The sequence below is a fragment of the Lampris incognitus genome, chromosome 18, assembly GCF_029633865.1.
Source record: "Lampris incognitus isolate fLamInc1 chromosome 18, fLamInc1.hap2, whole genome shotgun sequence".
Classification (NCBI taxonomy): Eukaryota; Metazoa; Chordata; class Actinopteri; order Lampriformes; family Lampridae; genus Lampris; species Lampris incognitus.
This window is the reverse complement of record NC_079228.1, coordinates 9907515-9919168: the sequence shown is the minus strand read 5'-3', so window position 1 is coordinate 9919168 and position 11654 is coordinate 9907515. Positions and strand designations below refer to the sequence as shown.

Sequence of the window (11654 nt, the reverse complement as noted above, 5' to 3'; positions counted from 1 at the left end):
AGACTAAATGCATGAGTCCATTCAAGACTCTGATGCATTCCTTGGTGCAGCAGCCGCTTAACAGCAGGGCCAGAAATGTTCCTGTTGTCTGCACAGCAGCGATCAATCGGAGCTGTTGCCACAATTCTTGGCCATTATGCAGATGCCCTACCCTGCTATAACCCTACTAAAATAAACAATAGGCAACAAGTGCTTGCAGACACTCCATAAAATTTGTTTTGCTCTCTCTCTTTCTCTTTATTCTTTTAATCGTTACATCACCATAACATAGTTTATAAAAAAACAGAGCAAATTTTCATTATTTTAGAAATACCCACCATTCTCAGGGAGTTCTTTAAGCACCCCTCTGTCAATCAGCTCTTGCCTGGTTTTCCTAACAGAGATCTTTCTTTCTAAAGCTGAAAAAAGGAAAAGTCACTCGATTGTTGTGTTAAAATAATAAAAAAAATGACAGAAAAGCATATATACATACAGGCATACATAAATGCAACCACGCTGTAGAATATATATATATATATATATATATTTTTTTTTTAAAGCATACCAATAGATGTTTCAGCAAACTTCTCACTTGGCTTCTTCTTTCTCCATTTCCAGGGCTTGAAGATCTTACCCAGGCTTGAGAATTTGCCTTTGCGCTTGGCTGGAGGAGTTCCCTCCCCAGAATTCCCTCCCTCGCTCTCCGTCGGGGTGCACTGCAGGTCAACCTCATCATCTGAAAGGTAGAGCGGCAGCAGAGAATAAGACGAAACGAAAACCAAGAAATACCCATGATTTCTGTTCTGGCTGTTGGTTTGATAAGATACGAGAGATGTCCACCCTCTCTGGCTGAGGCCCTCTCCAGGGTTCAGGCATCCCTAAAATATGTGGTGGAGCTAGGACTTGGGCTTTAAGACAAAGCTAGTAGTACATTACTCTGTCATGCTAGAGCATAAAAGCTCATTAACTAGGGTGCAGCCTGGTTCAAATTCCACTCTCACGGCCCGCAGAGCAGTCCCAGCTATCAGAGATAGGAGCATTTACACAGGCTGGAACCTCGTAGGGTCAGTAGTTATGATGAGAAACAACAAAACAAGCTCCAAGGAAATCTAGTAAAAACAACGTAGCATAAAGGAGTAGAATACTATGAAAGAAACTGTGACTCACGAGTCACAGGTTGGTCTTATCTTGTGGAAAACTGTAGGTCAGCTTAAAACGAGTGTGAAACCCATGTTACAATTCTTGGGCGATGAGTCGCAGGGCAGTGGTTACACAATACTGTGTAGCTCGTAAATAGTCAGAGCCATGCGGTATACAGACATGAGGCAAACTGATTCAACCAGTCTGTTTCGAAATCAGATCTTTTTGGTTAGCCAAGACATGTACCCCCACCTAAACACCCTGTTATGAATGAAGACGAAAACGCGTACAGTGGCAAATGGGATGATCAGCAGCTGGCAGGCCACAGGCAGATCTCGCCTTTTTCCAAGAACTAATGCTGACCTATCAAAAGCACCTTCCTCTGAGCCCTTGGCTTGAGGCAAGTTTGACAGCCTCCTGGACATTAATGTGCTCACGCAAACACAACATGAATCTAGCTAGAAAGTGCTCTCACTTCAAGGACATATATATTTATACTGTCTCACTTTAAATTTAGTCAAAGCTGATGATAGCTGGTGTCCGGGTAGCGTAGCGTTCTATTCTGTTGCCTATCAACATGGGATCGCCGGTTCGAATCCCTGCGTTACCTCCGGCTTGGTCGAACATCCCTAAAGACACAATTGTCCGTGTCTGCAGGTGGGAAGCTGGATGAATCTTTTTGATTTTGATATACTTTAATGATCCCCGTAGGGAAAATCTGCTTTGCATTTAAGCCATCCTAGCTGTGTAGCTAGGAGCAGTGGGCAGCCGCTGTGCAGCACCCCGGGACCAACTCCAGTTCGTCTTGCCATGCCTCGGTCAGGAGCAGAGACAGGACTACTAACCCTAACATGCATGTCTTTTTGACGGTGGGAGAAACCGGAGCACCTGGAGAAAACCCACCACAGACATGGGGAGAACATGCAAACTCCACACAGAAGATGACCTGGGATGACCCCCAAGGTTGGACAACCCCGGGGTTCGAATCCAGGACCTTCTTGCTGTGAGGCGACAGTGCTAACCACTGCGCCACCATGCCACCTTGGTTTAAAAGTCACAAGATCAAGAATTAATCAACAACTCTTCCAGGCTTTTCAGAGCTGTATAGAAACCCTGGTGTGACAGGGACTGAGGGAATGTTAAAAACCAAACAACATAATAATGCATTGCTTTTACATATCAACAGGGCCTAAACAATTACACCATATGGAGCTTAAACATGAAAACTGGTTACTGGAAATGTGGGTATGTGTCATGGTCGCTGCACTAGCGCCTCCTGCGGTCGGTCGGGGCGCCTGTTTGGGGGGAGGGGACTGGAGGGAATACTGTGATCCTCCCACACGTTACGTCCCCCTGGTGAAACTCTGCACTGTCAGGTGAAAAGAAGCAGCTGGCAACTCCACATGTATCGGAGGAGACGTGGCAGTCTGCAGCCCACCCCGGATCGTAAGAGGGGGTGGAGCAGCGACCGGGACGGCTCGGAAGAGTGGGGGTAATTGGACGGATACAACTGGGAAGAAAAAGGGAGAAAAAAAAAGAACCCCCCCCCCCAAAAAAAAGATTAATAGAAACAGTACTGTCACTTCAAGGAAATGTATATTTATACTGTCTCACTTTAAATGTAGTCCAAGCTGATGATAGCTGCTGAACCCCCCTTTCTGCCAATTTTATTCTTAGAACTTTGGCTAATTTTGGGAGCCTTGATACTAAATATTATTAACCTGTCAGTTGCTACTGGTATCATTTCTACCACCGTTAATACTGCTCTGTGTAAAACACCATTAAAAATATCTTCACCTGTTGGTATTCAACATCAATCTCACATTTTTTTGGAAATTACATCCATCGATCCGTTACTCAAACCGCTTATCCTTCTCTCAGGGTCAGAAATTACATACTTGGAAAAATTTGTGGTTTAATTGTTTTTCTCAAATAATATTTCTGAATCAATTCAACGCGTGTTTAGATCTTTACACTCTTGTGACTGCACTCACAAAAGCGGTAAATGATCCTCTGCTTGCAGTGGATTATAATTCCATCTCAGGGTTATTGCTTCATGATCTCGGAGCGGCCTTCATCGCTATCGACCACGGCGTGCTCTTAGATCACCTCGAGAGCTGCGTCGGCATGACTGGATTTGCACTTTCTTGCTTGAAGTCCCATTTATCTGAGAGAACAAAGCGAAAAATTCATTTCGGAGTTTATGCGATAGAGCTGCACATGACTTTTTTTCAATCTTCTATTGAAGCCCGTGTTAGACGCCCTTTAATGTTCTGAGGGTTTGTGGGATTGCGCTCTCATTCCATTTCAATTTGATATTTTATTTCAAAAGAACTGAAAAAAATCTAACTTCATTGTTCACACTTCAATCATAAACTAATAAATATGATTGCCCCTGCTGCTATATGTATCTTGATACTGCTTTGAAGGACCCTCAATAAAGGATTTTTACTATGTAAACAAAACTTTGGAGCTTTGCAGAACACTGCCCACAAAGCTTTGATGTGTAAAAATGGCATCTGGGCACTACTGAAACGTGTGCCTAAGTTTCAGTTTTTGATTCAAAATCTTTTTTTTCCTAATTAGAAATGAATTCTTTCAAGACCGTCTGGGTAGTGTGGCGGTCTATTCCCTTGCCTAGCAACATGGGGCTCGGCGGTTTGAATCCCCATGTTACCTCCGACTTGGTCGGGTGTCCCTACAGACACAATTGGCTGTGTCTGTGGGTGGGAAGACGGATGTGGGTGCGTGTCCTGGTCGCTGCACGAGCACTTCCTCTGGTCGGTCAGGGCACCTGTTCGGGGGGCGGGGGGGACTGGGGGGGAAATAGCGTGATCCTCCCAACACGCTTCGTCCCCCTGGTGAAACTCCTCACTGTGGGGTGAAAAGAAGCGGCTGGCGACTCCACATGTGTCAGAGGAGGTGTGTGGTAGTCTGCAGCCCTCCCCGGATTGGCGGGGGGGGGGGGCAGCGACCAGGATGGCTCAGAAGAGTGGGGTAATTGGCCAAGTACAATTGGGGAGAAAAGGGGGGGCGGGAAATCCCCTCCCCCAAAAAAAAAGAAAAAGAAAAAAGAAATTAGTTTTTTCAGAGAAGACTGCATGAATTTAAGTTTGATACTTAACACTAAAATAATTTTAAAGTGACTTTCCAGAGATAAGATTTCACATTAAAGATGATGCCAGTTACTCACTAGGGAGATGTGATATATAAACCATGATGGATGGATGTGTTTATGAGTCACATAAAAAACACTGGGTTTCCCCTAGAATTTGTTCGAGCTCAAAAGGCGGTGCTGCAGAGCCCTGCACCCTGCAGCTTGTATACTGCAGAGCCGTGCCTGCCAAGACTGACTTGGGAAATTTTCCAACGTAATAAGCCTGAAAACTTCCTCTCTCTCTCTCAAACACACACAGAGTAGCCTAATGTGCTTCTCATAGCACTATTATGGCTTATTGTGGTTTAATGGCCTTATTTCCGTGGATATGATAAAATGCCAAGTTCAACACTGAATATTTGCGGTCCTCTAGTTTGTAGTTTATGAGATAGTTTACATTTTAGAGTTTGTGATGTACTAAATGTGACTCACTAGCACACATGATTAGAGCTGAGACATAACTATTAGCGATGAATGAATCCTGGGAGAAATGGGAATGTTGACGACAGGTAAGGTAGCCAGGGCAGAGCCTTTATAATTGAAGAAGCATTGTTACGGCCAGGGATTGGAAAGGGTAACCCTTTTTTTTGGGGGGGGGGGTTTCCCCCCTTTTCTCCCCAATTGTACTTGGCCAATTACCCCACTCTTCTGAGTTGTCCCGGTGTCTGCTCCATCCCCTCTGCCAATCCGAGGAGGGCCTACCAACATGCGAGGGCCCACGTTGGTAGGCAACGTAATAGACCGCTACGCTACCTGGACACCGGAAAGGGTAACCCTTTAACCTAAAAAGATATCAAATTAAGTGCTTGATATTTTCAATGTTTGGCTTATATATTTGCTTTAAGTACCAGAAGAAAAAAGCAAAGTTACCACATAACAGCTATGCTTCAATGTCTTTGACACTCACATTACCTATACTGGGAGTCTTTTCTTTTGTTACTTTAATCCAAGATATGTTACGTGATGACTACAACTTGTGATTGTGACAGTTACGTTCAAGCTCAATTCTCAAACCGACAACCTGACATTTTACCAGCGTATGAAAAAGATACTTTTTGTCCTCAAGCAAAGGAACTCCTTCTTTGTACATTTGTCTAATTTGGTGTAAGATCCCAGAGAAGGTGTACATTTATAAGCTACTTCACAGCCGACAATGAATGTCTACAGAATTAATCAATAATGTAACATAAGTCGGAGAGAAAAAACCAAGACTGGCAGCAGAGCAGGCGGGGAGACACAAGATGTGGCAACTGGTGCAAGACGGAGCCGGGAGACACGGGAGAGCTGATATCCCCGGGTATCCTGACCGCCGCATTTCTGCTAAAGAGTGGTGCCAGCCAGCCTCTGCAAAACATCCGACGGCCTACTTTCTAAAATCGCATCAGGATCGCGGGCTTTACATTACAAAATGCCACCGGAAGCAACAAGTTGTTGATTCTGGTACCATTTCTTTTGAAGCTATCGACCTGCTATTATACTCAAGTTCTCAATTATAGGCTACATGTGAGGGGTCAGTGGACTGGTCTGTCTGCTGTACTGAAACTTGCTACAATCATTCTAACATGGATCTACTGAGCCCATTCAATCAAAGACACATGTACTGAACCCATTCCTCTTCAAGGTCAATAATAAATGTAGCCACTAACATGAGGATTGCCAGTTCGAATCCCTGTGTTACCTCCGGCTTGGTCGGGCGTCCCTACAGACAGAATTGGCCGTGTCTGCGGGTGGGAAGCTGGATGTGGGTATGTGTCCTGGTCGCTGCACTAATGCCTCCTCTGGCCAGTCGGGGCACCTGATAGGGGGGGGGGGGGGGACCGCACCGCGGGGAATAGCGTGATCCTCCCACGCGCTACGTCACCCTGGTGAAACTCCTCACTGTCAGGTGAAAAGAAGCAGCTGACGACTCCACATGTATGGGAGGAGGCATGTGGTAGTCTGCAGCCCTCCCCGGATTGGCAGAGGGGGTGGAGCAGCCACTGGGACGGCCTGGAAGTTTGAGGTAATTGGCCAAGTTAAATTGACAGAAAAAAGAGGGGGGGGGGAAAAATCCAAAAATAAATGTAACTGGTCCAATAAATCTATCATAGCACAACTGGCAGAAAAAAAACATAGCACAAGTAAAGTCTCAACAACGTTTCTAACGCTGCACTAGGTGTTTGCATCACTTGCTGGGATAAAAGGCCATGCCCTCTTCAACACCGCGCCCCTTTTAGAGCAACCCTTGGCCTGATCCATTCATCTGCGTAAGGTAAACACGGCTCTTGGTCCTTTGCATGTGATCCCCTACGGACCGCTGACAGGCCGCCGTGCACGGGGGAGTGAACTCTGAAGCACTGCAGCTGTTCCTGACGCTTAGCCTCGTGGCTGCAGAGCTTTAACTAGGAGGACGTCAACGGGGTGAAAAGGAACCGGGGAAAAAATGTACACAACAGCTTGTTGGGTTGTAAAAGTGGAGCAGCATTGCGCGGTGGCCTTGAGCTGAAAGAGTAGGACAATCGCACTGTTGGTGCAGAATAGACAGAAGAAAAAGGCAAAGGTGCCTGCAACATTAAGTGCCTAACACAACTTGAAGCTGGCAAAACTACGTCAGTAAAGCAAGCCAGTAAAACCTCATTCACCTCTGTAATAGTCCGCCGGAGAATACATTTACTATAGAAGAAACCGTTATCCGCATCTCCTACTTCCTGGCTGTGTGACACCGTGTCTGTTTTGGAGTTGAAAAAGATCAAATTCTCCATGCGAGGATCAACGGACACATTTTACAGTCACTGGCAGCCTCTGATGTCTTATGTTAAGAGTCTGACCTCCCTTTCCCCAGAAGGGCCACCCAGATGAGACGGTTACCACAATGCAACAGCTGAATCCTACAGTTTGGTAGCACAGTGAACATCTCCAAATCTCCCAACAATGTATTATGCACTGTAATGGCCCATACATATACGCAGTAAACTTAACTCTCATGTATTTGTGTGTGTGTGTATATATATATATATATATATATGCTTGTATGTGTGTATATTTACATATATTTTTTCTTGTCTTTGTTTTACACTAATGTACTTCATTTATTATTATTGTTATTATTCTTAACAGTAATATATTTTTGTTATTGTCACATTTCCTTGACCTAAGATAAGGAGCTCAAAACACTAAGTGGTGGTGGTGGTAGGGGGGGTAGAGGAAGCAGGGGTTGGACAGGTTCGATAATGGAACAATTTATGTTAACACACTGTTTTATGTTTTCCTAAAATGTTTGTTCGCCTAAAATGCCAATAAAATATGTTTATTAAAAAAAAAACGTCCTCCACGTCGCTCAACACTGAGGCTACAGGTGTGGATTTCAGAGGCTAACTTTACAATAAGAGCTTGTGTGAACATCAACGCGGGACGGTAGGACAGTTCACCAGCTATGTGGTCATTGTTTACATTAGAAGCTGCTGTAAACCTTCAGCGATTCAAACCAAAATGATCACCAAGAGACCCTCCGGCTGGGGTAACTACTAGTTCTGAAACAATACCCTCCGGTCTATGGAAGTGCTGCCCACATGACCCATGCCGATGGCATGTCACGTTTACACAACTACATGAAGTAGCAAACCAGGAGTATAAATACATTTTGCAAGTAGGGCGAATGTGTAACAGAGGCGAACGCTTGAATTATATATTTAGAGCAGGCAATAAACACTGCTCACACATTAACTTCAAAACTGCACCTAACTGGCCAGCAAGTAGAGCTCAATTAGGCAACGGCAGTCCAAGTCCACAACATACACCCTGACAACAACTCAACAACTCCACGTCCCAAGCCCTCTCTCTGAAGTACACTTCTAGATCTGTAAACACAACTTGCCGGAGGTTCCTGCCATAAGCGGCAAAAAACAAGTTCTGATGTTTATTCTATCTACTAGACAAAGAGACCAGAGACCGTAAGTCCTAAGTCAAGAAACGAAGCCGCAAGGCAGAAGATATGGCATCAACAACCCCAGCTTCTGCGTTCGTTTAAAGCTCTGAAGTTCCATGAGCCGAGCTGAGACAAGGGCGAGGAGCAGACACAGACAGGATTGAGTGGGGCTCGTACAGTAAATTTCACAATCACCACATTCCATCTGCATGCATTCTTCGACACCTGTCTGTGCCTGTCACCTTCCAACAGTCTCTCCGATTTTAAGAGCACCTGCTCATATAGCCATACTAGTAGAACCTGTTGGATCTATGTACTTTCAAGCATGCTCGAACGGATATGTTCACTTAAAAACAACTTGTTATCTGTTCACTGGTCCTACAATTAAAGCGTGTGCCGAAGGTAGTGTCAGCCCTCTCACTCACCACTGTTGTACCGAGCTGGTTGCTGGACCACTGTCTCAGTGCTGGCACTGTGTCCCATGCTACTGCTCCTGTCCCTGCTAGTCTGCCGGCCCCTGCCTCTCCTGGGGCCCACAGCAGGGACGGCTCTGGGGGAGGAAAGGAAAACTAAAGCTGCTTCACTCCTCTCTAACCAGGCTTAGCGCTCCTGTAACCCAAGACAGCGTACTTGCCTCTCTCGCCTCGCCCTCCCCTTCAGCCTGTGTGTTTTGGTCTCTCTCTCTCTCTCTCTCTCTCTCTGTCTCTAAGTTGTCAGGTCCCTCCCACCTTGGACCTCTGACTTCATGAAAAAGGTACGCCAGTACAGCAAGCCTGCACTCGGATGCCTGTCATTCCTCAGGGGAGATTTTTAGGGTGCAAAGTTCAAAGCACGCGAGTTCTGAGAGCTGACCAGCTCAGTCACTATGCCTTAAAAAAAAAAAAAGTGCAATGCGGCGCACTCCCGCTAGCACCATTCCACAGGCTAAAACAACGCCACCAGCCCGAGGGCAAGGGGGAGGGCTCTAAAAGGAGAGGTAACTTGAGAAAACGGCAGGTGATCTGGGTCTAGGAGGAGCTAGGTGCCAGAGAAGAGGAAGTGACATCACACCGGTGTCCGGTTACTCCCCAGGTTTCATCCACATAAGCTTTTTATACGCAGGAGTAAACTAAAGGACTGATGTTAGCTTGTAACTTTTCGATAGACTATCCATAAAGGTTTTAAGCAATAGCTGCGCTATCATTATTGCAATATAACCGAGAGGTTGGAGTGTATAGAAGCACGGGATGTCTTCGTTAAATCATTTTGTGCATTTGACCCATCTTACTATTTATGAGGAGCAGAAGGCAGCCACGGTGCGGCACCTGGGGACCAACTGGAGTCGGTGCCTCGGTCAGAATCACTGGCAGGAGGTTCCTGATACCAAACAACTAAACATGCATGTCCTGAATGTGGGCGGAAACTGAGGTACCCGGAGGAAACATGGGGAGAACGTGTTAAGGAGGACCCAGAACTTCTTTGTGAGGCGACAGCACTAAACCACTGTGCGGTCACATATGCATAACAGCATAATTTGCCCAAGTTGTTTTTAGAAACAAGGAAAGAACACAAATAATTGTTTCTTTTAAAAAACTAATGAAACCACACATCAAACCAAATGCTCCTAAGTAGTCCGACGTGCTCGCCTCATTTCATCTCAGGATTAACGGTTTGCAACATTTCACTGAATGTTTAGTCTGATGTAAATCCCCGCAGAGCCTGGAGAACAAGTAACCAGGCAGCCCTGTTCTGGAGCATTCCTCAAAGAAGACCGCGTGGCTAGGCTGCACAGACCCACCGTGTGGGAGTCCAAAGAGGTCTTGCTGGCTTAGGAGAGATAAAGTGGAAAGGACGCAGGCTGTACTTTCTGCAACCAATCAGCCGGGAAACAGTGGTTCCTTGACAGAGATCTGTGCCTGCTCAAGGGAAGCAGTCGTCCGGTTAAGAAGGCCAGATTGAAGTGTTCACTGATATGTGGGTAATGTGTGAGGTAGCAAACAATAATGATAGGTATTAACGCCACAACTAAGTGCATCTGCTGAAATGCTGTTGTCAGGCATTAAATCAGTTTTCTCTTTTATTGGGGGTTTAAAATAATAAAAAAAGGGGAACATCTTTGGATGTTTTGTACCGTGCTAGTTTAATATGACTCTAATAAATCAGTTTTAAAAGTTTCACGGGCCCTGGTACAAGTACATTTTACAGATAATGTGGCCCTATCCACTTTCCTCTGCCAGCGCACTTCTCAGTCGTTTCCCACGTTTTTCGGGGAGTGATCATTTTTGTTGGATATATATTTTGCAAAATTCATTTTAAGTTTATCTAAAGTTACATTCATCTACTTTCCTCTTATTTGCTTGTTCCTTTCAGATTATCTCGATGAAAAAAAAAAGACATCAATAACAATACTTTTTAGAAAGGACAACGGGGACGCCAAGCTTTCACGCATCAAAACATGGAGCAGGAAAGCAAACAGACAATGTTATTTCAGTTTAATATGTAGATTAAAGGAATCCACACCCACCCTCTTTTAGGCCTGCAAAATGAATTAAGAGTATTCACAGTGATTTTTTTTTTAATAAACTCTCAAAAAGAACATTATAAAGTAAATTCCGGTAGTAGGCCTCTGGAGTCTAAATTTAAGCGTTGGCTGTGTCTATACGTGTCCCACACAAACACACTATTTGTCCCACGTGTGGTTTGTTGGCATCTGATCACCCTACATGCAGGCCGGCGTAAAAGAAGGAGCCACAGAGACACTTTCGGGCGGCCCGTCGGTAGGGTTGCCACCTTTAGCTCGGGAAAAATAAGGGACATTAACCCTGTCCCATCCCAGCTCCCACCACTGCCTACCCAGGCCCCATGACCCCCCACCTCAATGGAAAAGGTTGTTTTTTTTTTTACAAAAATAAATAAATAATAACTCCCGTGAGTCTATGGTTGCACACACAGTGTGGTTTTAGTTCAGGATGTCCCAGGCTTGAAAGGTTCATGTAAAGGGAAATGTACAGTAGGCTACACAGCTGCCTACAGTAAGTAGACCTGTCAGAGTAAAACGTCTCTAGAAAACAGACATGCAGCGACATCATGTCTGTTAAGACCAGTCTGGGCAAACAAAAGCAACACGCCAAATAACTTCTATGACCATAATGTACTACTGTACAAAAAGGTATAATGTACTCTTTTATTTCTTAATTAAATTATCTGATTTAATAATAAATGCAAAATTTTTAGGCCATGTGCCCCTGGTACCCCGGAGAAACTGCTCCAGTTAACCACCACAATCTTCAGGTGAAAGCAGGGAGATCGCCGACCGTGGGAATACGGGACAAATGAAACTCCGTATCGGTTTAGCAAGGAACACATCATTTCCTTCTAAAATACAGGACGATTCTGTATTTATTTATTTACACCCCCCCCCCCGTTTTTCTCCCCAATTGTGTCTGGGGAGAAAAACTCCCCGACTCTTCCGAGCCGTCCCAGTCGCTGCTCCAC

The 11654-nt window shown here is 45.1% G+C and overlaps 1 protein-coding gene across 4 annotated transcripts in view; it reads right to left on the bottom strand.

The window, feature by feature from the left end:
- phactr4a (phosphatase and actin regulator 4a) overlaps positions 1-11654 on the bottom strand; it is a 53521-nt gene that overhangs the window by 26608 nt on the left and 15259 nt on the right. For 3 of the 4 annotated variants that reach the window (XM_056298145.1, XM_056298147.1, XM_056298148.1), the window contains exons 1-3: positions 8606-8720; positions 545-715; positions 318-398 (exon numbers count right to left, since the gene is read on the bottom strand). In XM_056298145.1, coding sequence (XP_056154120.1) covers positions 318-398; positions 545-715; positions 8606-8663 — 310 coding nt within the window. In that variant the 5' untranslated portion in view covers positions 8664-8720. Of the gene's footprint in view, positions 1-317; positions 399-544; positions 716-8605; positions 8721-11654 lie in introns of those variants that run through there. The other variant, XM_056298146.1, reaches the window with a different exon arrangement.